Source organism: Schistocerca gregaria, chromosome X (assembly GCF_023897955.1).
Source record: "Schistocerca gregaria isolate iqSchGreg1 chromosome X, iqSchGreg1.2, whole genome shotgun sequence".
NCBI classification, from domain to species: domain Eukaryota; kingdom Metazoa; phylum Arthropoda; class Insecta; order Orthoptera; family Acrididae; genus Schistocerca; species Schistocerca gregaria.
Genome location: NC_064931.1, coordinates 98,577,990 through 98,602,725, shown reverse-complemented (window position 1 = coordinate 98,602,725; position 24,736 = coordinate 98,577,990). Strand labels below are relative to the sequence as shown.

The window sequence follows — 24,736 nt, the reverse complement described above, 5'->3', positions numbered from 1 at the left end:
TGTACAAAGAGTGAGGGTACAGCTGCCAGAGAGGATGACGTCATAGTTGTAGCATAGGTCATTGTCATGCAAGCATAATGCAAACTATCACGTTCCTCCTTGGCCTCTTGAACTTGTCATTGGTCTGTAAAACAAGGTCGTGGTAGAAGATAATACCATGTATCATACTGAGAATGTTATTGGGGTGCAGGGGTGGGAGAGGGATGGATGATGATAACAGGAATGTCATCCAGCTTCTCACAGGTCAGCAGCACTTGTGACTAGGCTATGGAGGTCATTTTAATCAGAACTGAGAGATTGTTGGGGCCATGTGGCCACTAGTGGAAGAAACCTTAATTCATTTCATATGCATGTCATCTGCCATGGTGTCACCCACTTTGAGTGCAACCCATTCTCATGAATGGCCTCTAATGATCTCATCATTAATGGAATGTTGAACTTAAATCTTCATCTTCTTAATGACCACAAAGATGTTGGAAACAAGAGAGAAACGGAGGTGGGTGGGTGGGGGGGGGGGGGGGGGGGGAACTTTCCATATTAGTATATTCCCAATACCATCCCTCCAGGTCCTTGGTGAATACAGCCATGAAAGAAACAATCACAAATTATTGCATTCCTCTTTATACAATAAGCACTTATTTTTTATCTCCACTCTTCTTACAGTCCTGTAACGCCCCCTCCCCGCCCCCTCCAGCCCCAAACCAACAACATAACTTGGCTGTATTGTATTGCACCTACTGTTGCCATCTCCACACTTGTGCAAATGATCTGCTGCCTCCCTCCCTCCAACTTTCCTACTTCTCTTCCTTTCTCTGACAGCCAACCACCTCTTATTAAGTTGACATTTGAAACATCACATAACGAAAGAAAGAAAACACAAACATCAGCAAAATAAATGCAGCCATGTAAGTGCAATATGATATTTAAATGAATGCAATGTATGAGAGATATGTACCACTTAAAATAAGAAACGGGCAGGAAAAGCAGTTCAAATAGTGGTAATTCACGTGGAAATTCATGCAAATGTAAGCTAGAAACAAATGAGGGTATGTAATTAGTAAATTAATTCCATTTCAGTACTTCATTAAAAATATTCTTTATGAGTTTTTGAAACCCTCATGTTGGAAAACATGCATTTTCCAAATTGCTGATCATGTTTTAACTAAATAAAATTGATGGTACAATGAGAAAAATATAGTTTGGAAGAGGCTGTATAAATGAACAATATTATAAATATATTACTGAAAGAACCTCAACACTCTAGTATGTATTTAGAAAAATGCTTAATGAAATCATGCAAATGTTATCAATGCCTAAGAAAAGGCATTTTCACAAATTCTATAGGAACTACAAGCAAGCAAGCAATAATTAGTTAATCATGGTGTTAAACTGTATCATCTTACATGACAATATATCAATTTTAAAATATTAACACTCAGAAGTTACCAACAAATTAAACAGATATATCCACATTTGCTTACAGAAAGTGAACTTTACCTCCCAGCGCTTGAAGCGAACACAAGGATGGAAGCTGACATCATCAAACAGGCGAGGGTTCATAAATGACAGAGTCAGATCGGGCATCCCACTCAATTTTATGCAGCAGTCAATCTGGAACAAACAATAGGAGGGAAACAGCAAATTAGTTTACATAATTAACAACACAAAATGTTAATACTGAAAGAAAGAATTACAAAATGATCACAATGTGAATAACTGAATAATATTAGGACAAACACTATCTTTTATACTTGCGCCCTTACACATATTATTAGAACAGATGTGTTGCAATGCAATTGAATTTAAAAATCTCACACGGAAAGTGTGTCATTCTGATCACAGGTTTTGATAAAATTTTGCACAAATTATGTTTACTTGAAAGAAAGATATCAGCATTTATTCCTGGGAATACATACAGATCAGAATTTTACATAAATGGAGCATTTCATGAAATATGTCTCTCCCCCTCCCCTTAGGTGAACAACTGTTCATTCTGCAGTTACAGTGCTGCTATGTATGGTGCAGGTGGAGGGTGTTGTGAATATGTTTGGTATAGGGTTCTATGTTAACAAACTAATAACTAGGCAGAGAATTAGTAGGCAGTATGCTGCTTGGTATACTATTTTTGTATATAAGCTTATTTAAGTGTTCTTGCCTTCATTAGTACATCTGCAAACAATCACATTTATTTATATTCTGCATACTATATAATTTATAAAGGTTTTTGACATTGGATGTTTTACTTGAAGGAGATGGACATATGTCAACTTCGAGTAAACTATGACTGCTGCCTGTAGTTGTTGGAAGTAATATTTTTTCAGTAATATTTTGAAGTAGTTTGATGATTTGATACTGTACATATATTATAAAACATTTATTACTATTTTGACAGTCGTAGAAATTAAAGTTCGAAAGCTGGTTGTTTACTCAAAGATATTTATGTTGTTGCTGGTCATGCGTCTATGGAAATGTTATTCATGTGTTTGTGCCCTCTATTGTTTTTGTCATCCATTATCCCTACATAAAATAATGATAATTTTTTAAAAACTGTTTGCTTTAAATCCATTTATTTATTTAGTTTATTGTGTGGATAATCCTTTGTGTGTATGTATTGTTCAAATTCCTCCAAATTATTCATTACTGGAACTTTTGGGATTTTGTGCACAATTTGTAGTGTGTTTTCAATGTTGTCAACTTCATGTTTTTCATTTTTAATGTGAGTAAAGGAGGTGGATTTGTTGTTATTTGTTTCTCTCATGTGTTCTCTGAATCTGACAATGAAATGTCCTCCTTTACTCAACTTTGAGTAAACTATTACTGCTGTCGATACTTGTTGGATGTAATTTTTTTTTTTTCAGTACTGTTTTAAAGTTGTTCATGGTTTGATGCAGCATGTTCATACATCAAAAAAGTTTTGCATCACCCTGGTTCCCAGAACTCCTGAAGATAGATGTTGACTGTGGATATTTTATCACAGACACAGTCCCTTTGACTGTTCAGAGATGCCACTAAACCCGCCCAAAGATGTGAACAACCATGCATGAGCAACGCCTATTAGAAGAAGGGGTCCGACAGCCAATCAGTTCCAGTCATTCCTCCAGGAAGGAGGTACATGGCTCGTGTTGTCTGTAGTTCAACCATGCCTAGACAGTCAATACCGCGGTTCGATCATTTTCGCATTGTTACTTTGTGACAGGAAGAGCTCTTAACATGGGAAGTACCCAGGCATCTCGGAGTGAACCAAAGCGATGTTGTTTGGACATGGAGGAGATTCAGAGAAACGGGAACTGTCAACAGCATGCCTCACTCAGGACGCTCAAGGGCTACTACTGCAATGGATGACCATTACCTACGAATCATGGCTCGGAGGAACCCTGACAACAATGCCACCTTGTTGAATAATGCTTTTAGTGCGGACACAGGAAGTTGTGTTATGACTCAAAACTGTGCGCAACTTCACTCCCGACTTCCATGGTGAGGTCCATCTTTGCAACCACAACACCATGCAGCGCAGTACAGATGGACCCAACAACATACCAAATGGACCACTCAGGATTGGCATCAGTTCTCTTCACCAATGGGTGTTGCATATGCCTTTCACGAGACAATAATCGGAGACGTGTTTGGAGGCAACCTGGCCAGGCTGAATGCCGTAGACACATTGTCCAGCAAGTGCAGCAAGATGGAGGTTCCCTCTTGTTTTGGGGTGGCATTATGTGGGGCTGACGTACACCTCTGGTGGTCACGGAAGGCACCGTAACGGCTGTACAGTACATGAATGTCATCCTCCAACCAATAGTGCAACCATATCAGCAGCATATTGGACAGGCATTCATCTTCATGGATGGCAATTCACGCCCCCATCGTGTACATCTTGCAAATGACTTCCTTCAGGATACTGACATCGCACAACTAGAGTGGCCAGCATGTTCTCCAGATGTGAACCCTATCAACATTGCCTGGGATAGATTGAAAAGGGCTGTTTATGGATGATATCACCCACCAACTACTCTGAGGGATCTACGCCAAATTGCCATTGAGGGGTGGGACGATCTGGACCAACAGTGCCTTGATAAACTTGTGGATAATATGCCACAACGAATACAGGCATGCATCAGTGCAAGAGGACATGCTACTGAGCATTAGATGTACTGGTGTGTACAGCAGTCTGGACCACCGCCTCTGAAGGTCTCGCTGTATGGTAGTACAACTTGCAATGTGTGGTTTTCCTGAGCAATAAAAAGGGCGGAAATGATGATTGTGTTTATCTCTCTTCCAGTTTTCTGTACAGGTTCCGGAATTCTCGGAACAGAGGTGATGCAGAAGTTTTTTTGGTGTGTGTATATATTATAATACTTTTTTTATTATTATGACAGTCATAGAAATTCAAGTTTGATAGCTTGTTATTCATTCAAAGATGTTTATGTTGTTGCGGATCGTGCATCTATCGAACTGTTATTGATGTGCTTATAATCTCTGGTGTTTTTGTTATCTGTTATCCTTATATAAATCTACAGGAAACCAACTACTACAAATGGAATAATTAACCATACATCTTCAAATCCAAAAATTCACAAATATGCATCATTTTGTCCTGTGATTAACAGAATCCTAAACCTGCTACTGCAACAGGAGGCCATACATAGAGAAATAATTCCACTTCAATGCTTCACATATAAGGATAGTAATAACCTTGTACAACAATCACACATAACTATACAACATCACATCATGTACAAGGACAGTTATAACCCTAATATGGTTCTACAGCTATACAAGAAAGGTAAAAAAAAAGACCCCATAAATCATATAATCACACTGAGAGAAACTATACATCATCTGCATACCAACAAATGATATGAAAAAATTATCTGATAAAATAAACATCCTCCTAAAATATACAAACATGATATTAGCCTACATAACAACAAATAATATTAGCACAAAACTAAAGCTGTACTCACAAAACACTTAAATGCTGAAATTTACAAAATTAACTGCAACAACTGCACAAAATTTTATATAGGACAGAATGGAAGACATGAGAGAAACAAAACACAACCAATCCACCTCCTTTACTCCTTTGTCTACAATGTCAGGATGTCAGTACAACATCCAATGTAACAAACCTTTATAAATTATATAGTATGTAAAATATAAATAAATTTGATTATTTGCAAATGTAGTGATGAAGGCAATAAAGCCAAAGTAAGCTTATATGCAAAAATAAAATACTGAGTAGCATACTGTGTACTAATTCTCTGCATAACGTCCTACTGTGACTTAACATATGCTGCAGGTCCCACAATAAAGGAACTAAAAACTATTTTATTCTTATCGCATATTTCATGTACATACTCTTGGGACACACAGGGTTAAGCATCCTGTGGGCAAGATAACAACTGAACAGCATGGGATGTCAGGGATACTGCTCCACAGCCACACTCACATTCTACACTGATCTCCTTCCATTGGAAGCACAGCCAGATTCAAAAGGGTTGAATTATTCTCAAAATTTGTTTTAACAGGTCAGGCAATGCTGCCATGCAACTATACCCAGTCCGCTGAATCTTTGCACTTAAGATGTGTGTTTCAATTTGTCTGCATAACAAATGATATGAAAAAAATTATCTGATAAAATAAACATCCTCCTAAAGTGAAGAAAGAGAGGTACACAGTGTTAGGCGTGGGTCACAAACCAGTCACAACACAGTAATCATTGCCAGATGGAACAGTGAATTTCCTGCACTCTGTTATGCTGTGATTTAGGAAGTTCTGACACTTGCGAAATGCCACCAAAAAGCCTTTGTTCACCTAGTGACAATCCTTCACGTCAAGGTGTGCCGCTAAACAGCCAGGCATTAGAGTTACCATGGAGAATTCTTGAGATTCATAAGCAGGATAAAGAAAACAAAGTACTCGTGAGCTGCCACCAATTCCTGTTGGTATAGTTGTGGAATGAACATGAAAAGCTCTTGCAATTAGTCCAAGAACAGTAGTGAGGCAGTATTACTGCAAAAGTTGAAAAATGTAGACATGAGCTGTGACAATTGCGTGCCGTCAGGATCAAATAACATATTTTTACTGACTCCTGTAAAGAAGAAAAAGCAGCCTCACTCTGCCAGTGACTTAGTTTATTACCAGACTGATGAAATTCACAGGCATGTTTATGCTTGCTGCAGCAGGGAGGAGTGTCCTACCATAGAAAAATTATTTTTGTCATTAAGTGAAAGTAAACTTTTCAGGGGTGGGAAAAGTCACTAAAACTTGTGCTGTAAAGTATGGGTTCCCATAAAAAAAAACACTAGACTGATGCATAGTCATGTTAGAAAAGGCAAATATTGTTAAGACCTTAAGCATTTTCTTGCACAAAATATTGAGCAAAGACATTCATTTGATAAGATGGCTACACAAAATGTGGGTTAAAGGCCGTGGGAAACTGTCAGTAAATGCTGGATGGCTGGCACTCTAAGCAGTAGAGGTCATCAGCCAACAAGAAGAGGAGCTAGATTAACTGTGGTCTATGCAGACTCTTCCAGTAGTTTTGTACCTGATGTACTTTTAGTTTTTCAGTCCAAAAAGACAGTTGATTACCACGAAGGCATGGGTCATACATGGTTTGTTGAGTGGTTCAGGAACCGTTTAGAACAATTTCCTGCCTATCTCTCAATCCATACTCCAGAAATCACTGGATGGTGCATGGCAGAGGGTACCTAGTATCACTACTAGTCATTTCCTCTTAAGTTCCACTCATAAACACAGCAGGGCAAAAATGACTGTCGAAAAGCCTCCACACGAACCCTAATTTCTCACACCTTATCTTTATGGTCACTACACAAAATGTACGTTGGCGACATAGAACCACTTTGCAGTTGGCCTCAAATTCGACTTCTCTAAATTTGGGCAGTAGTGCCTTTTGGAAAGAACACTGTCTCAACTCCAGGGATTCCTATTTGTGTTAATGAAGTAACTCCATTATACTTGCATACTAATTGAACCTATTGGTAACAAATTCAGCAGCTCAACTTTGAATTGATTCGACGTTTTCCTTTAATCCAACCTGGTGGGGATCCCAAAGATCTGAATAGTACTCAAGAATGGGTTGCACTAGTGTTCTTTACACAGTGTCCTTTATAGGTGAGTTACACTTTTCCAAAATTCTCCCAATAAAATGAAGTCAAGCACTTGCCTTTCCTATTACCAACAACTGTGATGGACAATGCTCCCTAGCATTCAGTAATACTGAACAAAGCCCCAACCATAAATGGTCACAAATAAGTTATCAGACAGTGATCACAGGTGTGACATATTACTACTGATGTATGATGAACCTTCTTTGATATTCACTTCTTAAAGAAAATAAGCCAACCACTCCTACGTGTGTATAAGACGAAATCACTAAGGAGAAGCATCAACCCCATGGAGTTAGCATGAAATGATGTAAAGACGAACAGATGGAACTCTTGTGCTTTGCAAAAATAATAAAAACTGTTGTGCAAGATACACTTAAGAACTATTTAAATAAATATAACCTCCTTTCCAATGACCAGTTTCTGATCAGGAAAAAGGCACTGAACTGGCAAAAGCATCAGATAAAGGGAACTCTACAAAAGATAACTTCTTGACTGTAATTAAAGCATCTGACACAGTCAGTCAAAAACTACTGTTAAATAAGCGAGAGGAACTGGTAATGAGTGGGGTAATAAGGAAGTGGTGCTAGTCATACCTAGGAAATAAAGTACAGTTGAGTGAAATTACACACATATCAAATAGCTCTAAATATATTGTAAAACATACTTCTGAACTTTAAATACATAAATATAAGCATACCACAGGCCAAAGTGCTAGGTCCAGTATTGCTCCTACATTAGATTAAGGATTTCCCACAAAGTATCAAGCATTGGGAAAGAATACTGTTTGTAGATTACTAATGTACTGATCACTGACAAATCACCAGAAGCATCAAGAGAGAAAGCTGAAGGCACATTGAGCAGAGTAGAAAAGTGGGCTATAAGCAATAAAGTCACACTTAATATAAATGAACCAAGCACTGTGAACTTCTGTGAAAACCCAGATTACAATAACTTGGAAGTAAATAATGAATACACACAATGTGTGGAAAGCATAAAATTTCTTTGGAATGCATACTGACAGTCAAAGTGGGGAGAGAGTGTAAAAATAATTAGTAATGGAATATGTAAAGCATGCTATTCCCTCCAGATTCTTACACCAGGATGGGATATTCCTTGTATCAGATCAGTGTATTTTACTTATATACTGCATGGCAGAGTACACGTCACATTGTACCATTAACTGGGGTTTCTTCCCACTCCATTCACACACAGTGCGGGGAAATAATGATTGTTTAAATGCCTCTGTGTTTTCTGCAATCAATATAATCTTGTCCTTACAATCTCTGTGTAGGCGATTAGAAGGGGGTTTTGGTATATTCCTAGAGTCATCACTTAAAGCCAGTTCTTGAAACTCTTTCTTGGGACAGTTAACATTTGTTTTCAACAATTTGCCAGTTCAGTTTCTTCAGCATCTCTATGATACTCTCCTATGGGTCAACAAACCTTTGACTGTTTGCACTGCCCTCCACTGTACACCCGAAATATACGTTTGGTACAGATATCCATCTACATCTACATCCCACATGCATAAGCAGGAGTCCAGAATGGGTTGTACGAGTGGTTTTTAAGGAATCTCCATTATAGACTGAATGCATTTTCCCAGTATTCTACGAATAAACTGAATTTTACTGCCTGCTTTAACCCACCCGCAATTGAGCCTATGTGATCATTTCATTTCATTTCATTTCATTTCATTTCATTTCATTTCATATCCCAACAAAGTGTTCTATCCAGGTATTTGTAGGAGTGGGCCAATTCCAACTGTGACTCACTGATATTATAGTCATACGATACTACATTTTTTTCACTTTGTGATGTGCACAATTTTACATTTCTGAACTTTTAGAGCAAGTTGCCAATATTTGCACCATTCTGAAATCTTATCAAGATCTGACTGAATATGTAGGCAGTTTCTTTCAAGAACTATAAATAACAGTGTGATCTACAGAAACTCTGGGGCTACTGTTACTATTATCTGCAAGGTCATTAATATACAACATGAACAACTAGGGTACCAACACACTTTCCTGAGGCACACTTGAAGTTAATTCTACATCTGACGATGACTCACCATCCTCCTTACCAAAAAATCCTCAATCCCATGACAAATTTCGCTTGACACTCCTTATGACTGAGTTTTTGACAACAAGCATAGATGTGGAACTGGGTCAAATGCTTTTTGGAAATCAAGAAATACTGAATCTACCTGACTGCCTCCATCCAAAGCGTCCAGTATGTCATATGAGAGAAGCGTGAGCTGGGTTTCGCATTATTGATTTTTCCGGAATCCATGCTGACTGGTATGGAGTGGGTCATCCTGTTTCAGATATCTCATTACGTTTGAACTCAGAATATGTTCCAAGATTCTACAACAAATCGATGTGAAGAATATTGGAGGAAAGTTTTGCAGATCACTTCTACTACCTTTGTTGTAAACGAGTGTGACCTGTGCTTTCTTCCAACTACAGAGCATGGTTTTCTGTTTGGGATATCTACGATAGATCATAGTTAGAAGCAGGGCTAACTCAGCCACAAATTCAGTGTACAATATAATACGAATTCCACTGGGTCCTGGAGCTCTGTTCAATTCTAAAGATTTTTGCTATTTCTCAACACCACTGACACTAAAAGTAATTTCACTCATCTTTTCAGTGGTATGAGGATTAAATTGGAGGAATTAATCTGGGTTTTTCTTTGTAAAGAAACATTCAGAAACAGAGTTAAGCATTTCAGCTTTTGCGTTACTACACTCAGTTTCAATTCCTGTCTCATTCACGAGTGACTACTAACAACTTTTACATATGACCAGAATTTCTTTGGGCTCTGTAAAAGACCATTTGACATTTTTCTGTTATGGTCCTTATTGAAGGCTTTACACATTGCCCCCTTGATGGCCAAGTGCATTTCATTCAGGATCTCTCTACCTATAGACCTATGCAGTAACATGATTCTTGTAAGGTTTCTTTATAGTCACTGTACAGGTACCACGGGGGGTCCCTTCCACTATGAAATATTCTACTGTGGATGAAACTGTCTAGTGCATGGTCCATTACTCTTTTAAACTTGGGTCATAGTTCCTTCACATGCTCTTGGTCTGCGCCGAAAGTTCAAAGTTCCTCATTTAGATATGACACTACTGATCTTTTATCTGGTGTACCGAACACAAATATCTTTCTGCTCATTTTTGATGTCCTTTGTACCCTGGTTACCACTGTTGACACAACTGTGTCATGGTCATTGATACAAGTTTCAATGTGGACATCCTCAAAGAGATCAGGTCTAGTTGTTGTCATTAGATCTAATATATTTTCTCATGAGGGGGGTTTCTGAACCATCTGCTCTGGTAATTTTCACAGAAGGCATTTAGTAATGTTTCACAGGATGCCTTGTCATGCCCATCACTAACAAAACTAACTTCCCCAACTGATTGTTGGATGATTAAAGTTTCCATCAATGATTACAGTGTGACTGGGGAACTTGTGTACAAGCGAACTGAGGTTCTCTCTAAAGGTTTCGGTGGGCGATAGAAGGACCCAATTATCATCTTACGCCCATCTCTGATACTGAGTCTTGCCCCAACCATCTCCCATGCAGCTTCAATTTCTGTCTCAGTGGACCTGAGATTCTTGTCTACTGTGACAAATACACCACCTTTATTTCCCATTACCCTATTCTTTCTATATAAACTTAAATTTTACCCAAAAATCTCATGGCTTTCAATGTCAGGTTTCAACCAGCTTTCTGTACATGGTATCATGTGACACAGTCAGCTACTTGCGTAGTGGCTCCTGAAGTGTAGTGTAGTTTATTTTATTTATTTACATGTCAAGTTCCATAGGACCAAATTGAGCAGCAAGTCTTCAAGGTCAGGGAACGTGTCAGTACATGAAATAACAACATAAAAGCAATAACAGATAAAAATAAATGTTTATGAACCCAAAAAAAAGTCAGTCCATAAGGTTAAGTAAACACAATCAACAATGCAACAAGGAACTCCTCGATAGAATAGAAAGAGTGACCCATGAGGAAACCTTTTAGTTTCAAAGCATGTGGATTACTGCTAAGATTTTTGAATTAGAGTGGTAGCTTACTGAAAATGGATGCAGCAATATACTGCACACCCTTCTGCACAAGATTTAAGGAAGTCTGATCCAAATGCAGGTTTGATTTCTGCCGAGTATTAACTGAGTGAAAGCTGCTTATTCTTGGGAATAAGCTAATATTGTTAACAAGAAATGACAGTAAGGAATATATATATTGAGAGGACAATGACAAAATAGCCAGACTCATGAACAGGGGTCGACAACAGGTTTGTGAACTTACACCAGTTATTGCCCTTACTGCCCATTTCTGAGTCAAAAATATCCTTTTAGAATGGGAAGAGTTATGCCAAAATATAATATCACACAACATAAGCGAATGAAAATAAGCACAATAGACTAATTTTCATACTGAATGACCACTCACTCCAGATACCGTTCGAATAGTAAAAATGACAGTATTAAGTCTTTGAACAACATCCCGAATGTGGGCTTCCCATGACAGCTTACTATCTATATCAACCCCTAGAAGTTTGAACTGTTCAGTTTCACTAATCATATTCACATTCTGTGAAATTAAAACATCAGGTTTTGTTGAATTGTGTGTTAGGAACTGTAAGAACATAATCTTCCTGTGCTTTAGCATTAGTTTATTTTCCACAAGCCATGAACTTACGCCATGAACTGCACTATTTGAAATGGAGCCAATGTTGCACACAACATCCTTTACTACCAAGCTGGTGTCATCAGCAAAAACAGAAATATTTTCGAATTATCCCTAATACTAGAGGGCATATCACTTATATAAATAAGGAACAGGAGTAGCCCCAACACTGATCTCTGGGGCACCCCCCACGTGACTGTACCCCACTCAGACCCCACATCACAGCCACTCTCAACATCGTGAATAATGACATTTTACTGTCTGTTGCTAAAGTAAGAGGTGAACCAACTGTGAGCTGCTCCCCGTATTCCGTAATGGTCCAACTTCTGGAGCAATATTTTGTGATCAACACAATCAAATGCCTTAGTTAAATCAAAAAATATGCCAAGTGTTTGAAACCTTTTGTTTAACCCATCCAGTACCTCACAGAGAAAAGAGAATATAGGACTTTCAGTTGTTAAATGACTTCTAAAGCTGAATTGTACATTTGATAGCAAATCGTGTGATATAAAAGGATCAATTATCCTTACATACACAGCCTTTTCAATAACTTTTGCAAACACTGATGGCATAGAAATAGTTCTAAAATTATCTACATTAGCCCTTTCACCCTTTTTATAGAGCAGCTTTACTACTGACTAATCGTTCAGGAAACTGACCATTCCTAAAGGAAAAATTACAAATATGGCTAAATACAGGGGTAACATATGCAGCACAGTACTTTAATATTCTGCTAGGCACTTCATCATAACCATGAGAGACCTTAGTCTTCAGTGATATAATTATTGACTCAATCTTCCCCTTGTCTGTAGCACTGAGGAGTATTTCAGACATCGGTCTTGGAAAGGCAATTGCCAAGAAAGTCATATGATTTTCTGTAGAAACTAAATTTTTATTTAATTCACCAGCAATGCGCAGAAAATGATTGTTAAATACTGTACATGCATCTGATTTATCAGTAACAGAAATATTTTTACTGCGAACTGACTATGTCGTCGACCTTGTGTTGCTGACCAGACACTTCCTTCACAACTGAGCATATAGTTTTAATTTTATCCTGTGAATTAGCTACTCTATTTGCATATCACATACTCTTTGCCTTCCTAATAATATTTTGAACACTTTACAATACTGTTTGTAATGGGCTACTGTAGCTCGATTGTGGCTACTTCTAACATTTTGATATAATTATACAATTCCCGCTTTGTTCTACAAGGCATCTTTATCCCACTAGTCAGCAACCTGGACTGCCTATTACTGCTAGTACCCCGTTTAGAACGTTCTAATGTAAAGCAACCCTCAAAGAGCATGAGAAATGTGTAAAGGAAAGCATTATATATGTCACCTATGTTATCGGCACTATAAACATCCTGCCACTCTTGTTCCTTGACAAGGTTTAGAAAACTCTCTATTCCGGTTGGATTAACTTTCCTACACAATTTGTAATTAAATGTGACATTTGTTTCAGTACTAAACCCTTTTAGTGTTAAAATGTGTGCATCATGGTCTTTCAGACCATTCACCCTCTTACTAATAGAATGCCCATCCAATAACGAAGAATTAATAGAAATATTGTCTATGGCAGTGCTATTGTTCCCCTGCACCCTCATTGGAAAAAAAAAAAAAAAAACAATCTACAGATCATGTGAATTTATGGGATCTACCAACATCCTTTTTCTTGCACCACCATACATAAAATTTATATTGAAGTCGCCACAAATAGCTAATTTCTGGTACTTCCTACAAAGTGGAACAAGAACCCTCTATAGCTTGAGCAGAAATGCTCTGAAGTCAGAGTTAGGGGACCTATAAAAAAACAACTATTAGAAGTTTACTTTCACTAATTTCAATTGTCCCTGCAAAATATTCAAATATCTGTTCAGTGCAGTGCAATGATATGTCTATGGAATGAAATGGAATACTTTTTTTTTTTTGCTTACATAGCCACTCCCCACCCCGCAAGGAACTCCTTGAAAAACAGCCAGCTAATCTGTATCCTGACAAAGGAAGCCTCTGAATTGTCAAATTATTTAAGTGGTGCTCTGATATACCAATAATTTCAAAGTCAACATCTATAAGCAGTTCACTAACTTTATCCCTAATACCTCCTATATTTTGATGAAATATGCTAATTCATTCTCTACTTTGAAACATTACATCCTCAGAAGGTGAGCACTTAGTTAGAGGGGCTTCCTTTAAGTAGGTATACCTATCAGCTGACTTCAATCTAAAAAAGGTGCAGCTCTAACACCACCAACTACAGAAATGTTTCCATGAGTGTTCCCATCACCATCATCACCCACTACCTATAAGTTTGCAAACCTCCCCTTCCCATACCTATTGAGGTGCAGGCCATGCCTAGTGAATCCTGATCTACTAATAGACCCAACTGGTACCACTGAGATGTGACCCATGCCCTCTGCCATCAGCACTCTCCCCAGCCCCATGTTAATGGGCCTAACAGCTGCATTAAGATGAGGCCGATCATGATGCAGAAACAGTTGCATGAAATGTACATTAGTGCCACCAGTTTGAGAAGATATCTTTACCAGGTCACCACCTACATCACATTCCCTGTCCCTATCAAGACTGTTCCCTGCTCCACTCACTATCACTACCTGAGCCTCCTCTGTAAAATTGCTACATAGCTCCCCTATGCTGTCAGTCACTTAAGACAACCCTGCACTCGGCTTCACAATGCTGGTGACCTGGTCTTCACTCCCCAACACTTCCTGCATCTGCTGGCCCACACCTCTATTGTGCGAACTACCTAACAGTAGAGCCTCCTCCTTTCTGTTAAGAGTTTGCAACTAACCTAGGCCTCCTAATTGCTGAGAACTGCTGCATGATCCCTATATCTACAGCTACACGAGGCTTCTCTCCACTCACTCTGACAGCTGGTCAAATCTATTGCATATACACAAAGTATAACTGTCTGAATACCTCTTCTTCCTAGCGGCCTTCTTGCCAACTGCCATTTACCATTCCCAATGACCCTTCACCTTCCTCAACATATCTAGTTCCCCCTTTGTGCATTGTAACTGCACCTGAAGGGCACAGATATTATGCTCTTGCTCCTCTATCAACTTATTTCTACTACAGATTCTGCATTCATAGGAGAGGATCTCACTATAATGACCACTGACTTCCCCACTGCATTCCCCCCAATGAAAATACTTTGAACAAATCTCACATCGTAACCCACTACTCACAAACCTACAACAAAGCCCACACTTCTCACTCATGGTAAAATTGTTCAGTTACTGAAAACAAACTATACGTCTACATTACAAAAGTTGAATTACACCAGTAGAACTATTTATTATTTTAGTGCACACCTTATCCATTTATGGAGTCCCTACAGTTCTCAACCCTATGGCTCCCACCCAGGAAATCGCCGCCCAGCTTATCACAAAACCCTCGTAGTCTCTGGTTCAGTCCCCCCATTCAACCCAGAATCAGGAGGTCACGTTCAGTTCTGGTTAGAATGTTGCAAATAGTGACACTTGTTTAAACTCTGTCCTCACCTTTCTTTGCCAGTCACTGAAATGATCTAAGTATGACCTCAGAGCCCAGACGACACGCATCGTATGTTCCAATGTGCGCCATAATCTGCAGTTGGTTGCAGCCTGTTCCCTCAATGGCTGCTGGAATAGCCTCTTCAGTATGTTGAATGAGGCCCCCAGGTGCACACAGTGAGTGCACCTGGTGTTGCTTACTTCCCTTGCTGCCATTTCACTGAGAGGTACCATTACTCACCATACATTTGAACTGTCAACAGTTAATAGACCCTTACCCTTCTGCGTTTGCCGCGTCTGCACACAGAACAAAGAAAGTTTCCCCAAAACAGGTGAATTGAATCCTACTGGTTCAGTTTCAGTGACAGATAACACCTTGAACTCATTGATTAGGGGGACTGGCATAACACCCTGAATTCGCCCTGGTGCATGTGTACTCTGTATAGGACGCCTGGATCTGTCATTGACAAATCACTTGCAGTCAAGTGGATGAGTAATGACAGATGCTGCACTTCCTGCAGAGGAGATAGGATCCACCAGAAAGGATAGTACTCAAGGTGTCACAGGTAAAAAGACTTCTGGGAACTACCGAGCGAGGTGGCGCAGTGGTTAGACACTGGACTCGCATTCGGGAGGACTACAGTTCAATCCCGCGTCCGGCCATCCTGATTTAGGTTTTCCATGATTTCCCTAAATCACTCCAGGCAAATGCCGGGATGGTTCCTCTGAAAGGGCACGGCCAACTTCCTTCCCTATTCCGATGAGACCGATGACCACGCTGTCTGGTCTCCTTCCCCACACAACCAACCAACTTTTGGGAACTCTTCCAACACAAACATTCACAGCAGCTGCCAATCATTTGACAGTAATCATGGAGATTTCCAGCTGCTTATGAACATCAACCAACTCATCCGGTGTTCGAGAACAGCAGTCACAATGGGGTCGCACTTTGGTTTGTGTGATGTATTACAGGACAGTGAACAAATAACTTTAAATTAGGCCTGCTGATTATCTTTTATATCTATTGGGCCAAAAAAATTACTAATTCCCTATAAGAACTGAAGCAAATACACCAGGCGAGATTTCTATTAAGGCAATAGAAAAACCTGTAGTAAAAATTACAGGTCTCCTAAAACTTTTTGAGGTTAATTACTGTCATTAACAAACTTGAAAATAGAGTTAATTTACTATAAAGGTAAATAATATATACTCCTCCTGAAAAGGAAAACTAAATGTAACACGATAAGTTAGTCATAACAGTAACTAAATCATGAATGCCAATTAGTTTATGCACATGACAATGGAAACTTCCAAAAATTCTCAAAAAATGTATATTTACTTACACTAACGTACACTAAAATTTCGGGTGATCTATTCTTTGGCAGTCACTCTGAATCACAAATGCTGATCGGTTATGAAGTAAGTTATCCACAGCTCTCTAAACTTTTGAAAATTTTCAAAAACGTAGTTCTGTAAGAGTCCAACCACTCTCAACAATAACAGTTTCTTACATAATTTTACAATAAAATAATAGACTGATTGTTTTGAAACATGACATGCCTAGTGTTCTCAAAAAGTTTAAAAGAGCACATATAATTTTAAGCCTAAAAATAATGATAACAGTACAAGTTTATCACAATACTCACAAATGTTTGAAATTTCACAATATATGAGTTTGATACTATCAATGCAAGATTACATGGAAGTGACAAAAACTGTGAAACATATGAATCCAGAATTTAAAATCAACATACAAAGCTGGCATAAGCAACATCACAAAAAAGTTATTCCAAAGTAATAAATACATAAATAAGTGTGCAATTGCACAGATTTTTTACTCTGCAGATTCCCTTGTAGGTTAGGCAGGCACAACTCATGAAAGAGCTGTGAGCCCCCTTGTGTTGGGTATGGGGCTGGTCCCATCAGCACCAGTGGCCAGCCTAATTCCCTCATGGTAGATAGCATCAATGATCTTCAGATATGAAGGTCTCACCGATCCATACACTGTGACCCACAGTCTAGCCACGATCCTACAAAAGCATAATAAAACTGGAGTAGATGCGCTGTGTCTGATCTCAAAGCCCTGGATAAGGTATTCTAAGATGTTCAGTGCCTTCTGCATCCTGGCTTTCAGGTCGCTGAAGTGTGGTAACCACCACAGTTTGGTGTTAAAAAAAAGTTCAGAAATGTCATAAAGCCTCCGAAATGTAGAGTGATGTCCCTCATGAGCAAGTTAGGTGAATTAGAAGTACAACGGGAATGATTTTGTCTGCAGAAAACAGCTGCAGGCCACTTCTCTAACATCTGCACTGTCAGTTACAACTGCAATACTGGAGGAGGAACAGAAAAATGCAAGATCTTCCACAAATATCTAACATTATACAAGACTCCATACATTAGATTTGATACTATTAAGACTATGGAAAAGAGGATACACTTAAAACACTGCTCTGAGGAACACCATTCTCCTGCTCAAAACGACCCAAGAGCAAGTCACCAGCTCAGGATGTAGAAAGTGATAGGACGGACACTATGAAGTTGGAATTGTCCTAGAATACTGTGTCTCCAAGTACTGTAGTACGCTTTACTGGTGTCAAACAATATACTGATACAATGACGTTTACATAGGACAGCCTGTTGGGTAGCCACCTCTAGCAGTCATGTTGTTGACATTGGATCACAATCTCCGGAATAGATACTGTAAGTGGTTAAGGAGTTGCCTGGTCTCCAAAAACCAGACCAGATGATGGTTAACCATTCATTAAAGAGTCTTTCTGACACAGCTCGTTAAGGTGATGTTCCCATAACTACTGGGGCATGTGCAGTCTTTTCCGGTTTGGGGAGAGGTATTAATATCGCCTCTCTCCACGAGCTGGGAATGTGACCTGTCTGCCACATCAAATTAAAACAGTCAGAGAGAATTTCCTTTGATGCTGTTGGTAAATGTCTAAGCATGCCATACCGGATTTGGTTGTGACCGGGTACAGTATCATGAATTTCAGACAGCGCTGATTCCAACTCCCACATGGAGAAAGGATAATTGTAAAATTCATAATTGTCAGATTTTATGTGTAACTTGTTCCTCTCTACAGTTTTACAGTAGTGGCAAATGCCAGATCCTGTCTGGCAGTGGCAGTAGTCATTGCAAAATGCTCTGTTCTTATCTAAGTGATGTCTGGGTGTTTGGAAACACCCCTGTTTCAGCACTGCTGCTATTGTTAAACAACTTAGTTTACCAGAAATCCTCCTGACAGCTTACCTTACTTTTGCAGAACAAGTGGAAAGATTGATACAGTCCAGGAACACCTGCCATGTCCTTTTATTGCTCCCCTTAACTATGTGTCAGGTCTTGGCTCTGGTGACCTGACCCAGATTGCTAAGTGTACAGGTAAGTCAGGCGTATAGATCACGTGGTTCACCCATTTCTGGATGCTGCCTGTGTGTTCAAACACAGCCAGCTGGCTGAACAGCATCCAATTAGGTCTGTTGACCATCCATCATGGTGGCTTTCTTTAAGCAATGTTCCATCCGGTTGATGAATTCACAGTGGGAAGTGGTCGCTGGAATGAAGGTCACCAGTTGCTGCCCACTGAGCGAGGCCTGTGAGGGCTGGAGAGCAGAAAGAAAGGTCAATGGCCAAGGATCACCCAGCAGCAGTCCTTGTAGACGATGCAAAGCTCTTGAGACATTGTGAGGTTCTCCAAAATGTATCCCTAGGACAAAAAGATTTCAAGCCCCAGAATATATTATTTTCCAGTGGGAGAAATAGGTGGGGAAGTCGTCGTATAAGGCCTGTGAGAGTCTCAGAGTCAATCACATCCTGTGGAAATAAATACATTGAACAGATATCATCCGACCTACACAAACTTTGATGGTTACTGCTTTTAGGTTAGTAATCAAGGAGAGAGAAGAGGAGGTGTGTGTGTGTGTGTGTGTGTGTGTGTGTGTGTGTGTGTGTGTGTGTGTTTTACTGTTTACTGACAGACACAGTAACCCCTCCCTTGGATCCCCAGTCAGGTCATTTTTGCATTGAAGGGTATAGTCCCATAGCACAGGGGTACCAGTAGCTTTAAAAAGTATTATTTGTAAATACAAGCACAGTGGATGAGTGCCTGTGCTAGGCATTTCAGCTCCTCCACATAGGTCCTGAACCCACTCATATTCCACTGTAGTATGGGAGCCATATATCACTCCAGGTTTACCTTTCACACTGTCTCTCCATTGGTGTGGGGACCCTACAATGGGTAGAGATTGAGTCTTGGGGCGACACGTTTGTCCTGGGCTGATCCCACATTCCATTGGCTCTGAAGGAGAATCAGTAGTACCATTAGATAGAATGACACAAACATGACCTGACAGTTTACTATCTGTTTTTACCTGTGGATGAAACTTCCCGTTTGCTTTTTTTTTTTTTTTTTTTTTTTTGATGGAAAGGCTTTGTAGGAACTACCACAACAGTGGTAATGGACAGTTTACCAGACCCTGATTTTGAGGGTATTGTGAGATCCACAATGTCAACAATCATGGCTTTTCCTGATTTTGTCATGAGAGGGGTGGGGCATGGGTTCTGAAACAACTGCAGCTTCACAAGTTCACTGAAAAATGAGTTAGTAGTACTGACACTAGCAAACTCCATTTGTGTACAGGTATGCTGTCAGAATAGGCCTTTTAACAGCTGAAGCAGAATATTGGTGAATGTGGGAGGCTGCATAGCCTTTTAGATCTATTTTGCCTCACCATACGGGATGTGCGTTGTTGGTTTACACTCCTGTGTCTTCCTTTCTTCAAGGCAGACGCTGCAGTCTCTGTTACAGACAGAGAGGTCGCCAGAGCAATTTACACAATCTGAAGATGATGGACAAATGACACACCTTCGTGAACAGTCTTACCACATTTGCTGTAAATGGTATCTCCTTTACACCTTAGAGTGGTGTGCCCAAAGCACTACCACTTATCTGTTTGGACACCACTGGTTTCTGCCTCATACCCCCATATTATTCATTTTGTTTCTAAGTAGCAGTGCTTTTAGCATGAAATCAAGGTGGTTTGTGGCAGAAAATCACAGGGGCTCAAAGGGTTAAAACAGAGCACTGGCTCAGGAACAGAGGGACAGAGTTTGAAGTGAAGGAATCCTACCTTGATATGCTTTGGGAGTTTTGTGGTACTGAAGGAAAGGATTTTATGAGCTCATCATCCACCCTTTCCATTACATGTCACATCTCAAAGATACCTTCTTGAGCCCACTTATCTTTCAGTTCTTTTTTGGGACTATCTAAGAGCTCTCTACAGGACAACATCTTTGTTGTAGTTCAAGGTGCTGTGGAGCTCTGTTTCATTGGTTTTATTACCCAGGGCATTTAGCTTTCCACAATTTCATTGCTTGCAATGTCCTCCAAATCTTTTTGAATGTAAAAAGGTTAAACTTTCTCAAAGCTACCCCCTTTCCTTTTACATATTATAAACACATTCTGAGTATCAGCATACATTTTCTTACTATAAACACAAGAACTCTTAGCATTTACTGAGTATGGAGGACTGAATAAGCAAGACCTCTTGTGAGATTGGGTATTGAGATGCACCAGCAGTACACCCATTCCACTGGGGGGTTCATAACTTACAGTTTGAGAGTTTCACTTCAGTTTAATGAGCAGCTATGGATATAAAGGTCCATCCAGATAGAGTCCCACTTCACTAGGTAAGCCTCAGGTGCAACAGATTCCCCAGGTTTTGACCATCCACACAACCTGATTGTTTAAATAAACATCTGCACCACTGTGCCATATGGTGGGTGGTCACTGTAGCATGCCCAGAGATTATAGTTGTAGCGGACTAGCGGTGCTTTCCAGTTCCCAGCTCAGGACACCCAGGCTCTTCAAGCCAGTATCCAGCAAACAAATGTGAAGTTCCTTTAGGGGCTTCCCATTTAGCAGCAAAACCTGGGAGGCACCTGCGGGTTACTGAATACCATGGAGAATGCAGTGGGCAGTACTTGCTCAGCAGGAGTGGGGTCGACTGCCATTATTACTCTTTTGATGTATTACGTCTTCAATTAGTGTTCATGAGCTGGAAAGACTGCCATTGTCTGTGATATGATTTTGCACATGTGGAAACTGGCAATGGTGTGCTCACAGAAAGTCCGACAACTGTGTTACCAGAAACCTGGATGTAACCAGCAGAGGCTCCTCGTTTAAGGTGGCAGCTGCCATTGGCAGTGGAAGTCAGATGGCTGGATTGTGCAGTTCCAGTAGTACAAAAGTATCCTGTGAGACGAGCAGTGGCACTGGCTTTCCACAAGGCACACAAGAATACCTCCAACACTATCCCAAAAAGTGCCCTGTCACCAACAGGATGCATACGCATATCAGTGAGTGGAGGCACATGTGTGTGGCAGACCCTTACAAACCTTACAGTATGAAGATAGCTCTGAACAGTATGGCTACTCCCCAGTTGTCATCTGGCACCAAACTCACCACACTGTAGGTAATCTATCCATTGCTACAATCTGCTGCAGCCAAGAATAATCTCAATCACTGACACACTGACACCAACTGCAACTGACTCTGGAGGTAGTGATTTTTCTCAAATTTAGGTATTTAGGGTACACACACAACATGGTGGCACGCAAAAACCCCAGTCAGAATTGTACAGGTCACCCTTCTGATGCTCAACTGTCACACTAATGGCTAGCACAAGGTGTGACAACACCCTAATTGTGTGATATCACTAACTATTTCATTTTATCTAGCAATGGGAGTGTTCTCTCAACATCAGAGCAGCTATCTATAATTCAATTGCTCAAAAGTGTACGTAACAATGAAACTCGTGGAATGCACCTGGAACTGATGAAAAAAAATTGAAAAACATTTTTTGTTGAAAGATTTCTTTGTCTCAGTCACTCTTAAACTCTTCTGAGTGTTTGAAATCAGCAGAGTCACACTTTATTCTAACCCTGGTTCATTATTTACACTTTATTCTAACCCTGGTTCATTATTTTGAAGTCTGGTGCACCCCAGTATGGATTCTGAATAGCTTGGTCGCACATGACAATTCCCGATTCTCTACTCCAAGTTTGGATGATCAACCACACTGTGTGTGACTGACTGTGACAATGCTTTTGCTTTGTGGATTTGTCTCACCATGAGAAAGTGTCACTATGTTCAGAGCAGTGGTTCATCAGCCACTCAGAACTGGACTGATGCGACAGGTGCCTGTTGGCAACTTAATATTCTTATGACAAATACCATTTAGCATCTTGAGATAGGATGCCCATGCTCATCTGGCCGAGTACTGGTTTATGCAACTCTCCATGCTAGTCTATCCCGAGGAAGTCGCTTCATCTCTGCATGAATATTGCAACTTACATACATCTGAATTTGTTTTCTGCAGTCACTTTATTTGCCTCTGCAATTTTTACCTCCTGCACTTCCCTTCATTGCCAAACTGATGATTACTTGATACTCAGGATATTGTATAAACCATTCCTCCTCCTAGTTATGCCATGCCATTTTCCTCTCCAATGCAATTCAGTACATTCTCATTAGTTATTTGATCTACCAATGTAATCTTCAAAATTCTTCTGTAGCACTACTTTGTGGCAGTTTCCACTGTCTACATTTCACTCCCATACAAGTCTACACTTCAAGCAACCTCAGAAAAGACTTCCTATAAATTTATATTCACTGTTAACAAATTTCTAAATAAATTGGACAGTTCAGAATGGAAAAACAACAATATAGAAAGGATAGATTGCTACTCGCCATACAGAGGTGGTGTTGAGTCATTGACAGGTACAGTGGAAGAGACTACTAAAACACTAAAGCTTTCGAACGAAGTCTTTCTGCTGTAGTAGAAAATGTGCACTTGCACGCCCACATCCGCAATCCCCCACCCCCACACATACAGTCTTAGGACACTGAAGCTCCAACAAATCTCTCTTTTTTTATAAACACTTTTGTTGCTATTTATGTCCTCTCTTCTTTTACCATAAGTTAATATTATGCTCAGATAACAAAACTTATCTCTATTTTTGCTGTCTCATTTCCTGATCTAGTCCCCTCAATATCAGCAGATTTTATCGGACTACATTCCATCACCCTCATTTCACTTTTTCGTTGTAGTTCATCTTCTAACCTGAACTGACAAATTATGCTTTGCATTCAACTGCCTTTCCCAGCCCTCTGCCTCTACGAAAGAAATACAATGTTGTTTGCAAATCTCAATGTTTCTCCTCTCTTCTCCCAGAACTTCAATCCCCTTTCTTAAATTCTCCTTAGTTTCCTTTACTGATTGCTCAATGTACAGATCGAATACCACTGAAGTAGAAGTGACAGAGTCAGTATTTCCTCTAGTGTTCCTGCATTTACCTGGAAGTCAAATTGTTCCTACCCCGAGTATGCTCCTGCCAATGTTTCTACTGTTCTACAGGTACTTCCTGTTAATAAATTAATGTGTAAAGGTAATCACTCACCAAACATCAGATGCATTGAGTAGTTGAATGACAGATAAACAAGAATGAAATATTCACTAGCTTTCAGAATCACCATTCTCCGAGTTGAGGACACAAGCACCAGGTATGTACTATTACAGTCCAGTCACACTCTTATCCTGTCAGATGCAGGTCCACCTGTGAAAGCAGTCATGTTACATACTGACTCTGCTGTAGTTTAGGCTCAAGTGTTCTAATTGAGCATAACCTCCTATCAGCCATTCACTCCTACAAATACCGACTGCCGAACTGCAGCCAAGAGCAGAGTCCACCACAAGTCAGCACAGCACACCGACGAGCACTACACACACTATTTTGTTGCCTAGTTTGTGATCTGTGTCATCCAGAGCCTTCGCCTGGCACCTCCTTCTCTGAATTACATAGACAGCAGTTGTTTTGGCACAGCATACTCTGATCCTACAATTCTCCTAACTTCAATGTACTGTTCACACCTGCCTCTGCCATACTCGTAGATCCTAACTTCACTTGTCCCATACTCCTGCACACTCTTCCTCACAGTCTATCCTCCCTTTGTCCTATTTCCCCCATTCTCAATCCACTTTACCGCATCAATGTGCACTGCATGAGCTCACTAGTGAGGGCACTTGCGCTGTAGTTCTATTCCATACATCTGCTGCCTCTCACACTGATTGGCCACTTTTCTCAAATCCCTCTCTCCACTCTCTGCCTCCCTTCTGTCTTCAACACAGTTGAGCTGCAGAGTTACAGTGCCAGCACTGTCTCGTTAGCCGGTGTGTTTACACTCTATAGCTCACACAAGGATTGTCCAGAGGTTATCAATTTTCAGTGCTGTTGATTTGCATTCCGACAATAGCTCTTCTATTTGGTGAATTATTAACTTCACATCTTAAATTATTTACAATCCAACAGGATTT

At 39.9% G+C, this 24,736-nt stretch overlaps 1 protein-coding gene across 2 annotated transcripts in view; it reads right to left on the bottom strand.

The window, feature by feature from the left end:
- Positions 1 to 24,736, bottom strand: part of LOC126297883 (AP-3 complex subunit mu-1) — a 162,536-nt gene that overhangs the window by 45,191 nt on the left and 92,609 nt on the right. For both annotated transcript variants that reach the window (XM_049989178.1, XM_049989179.1), the window contains exon 6: positions 1,498 to 1,611. In XM_049989178.1, the coding sequence (XP_049845135.1) occupies positions 1,498 to 1,611 (114 nt within the window). The remainder of the gene's footprint in view (positions 1 to 1,497; positions 1,612 to 24,736) is intronic.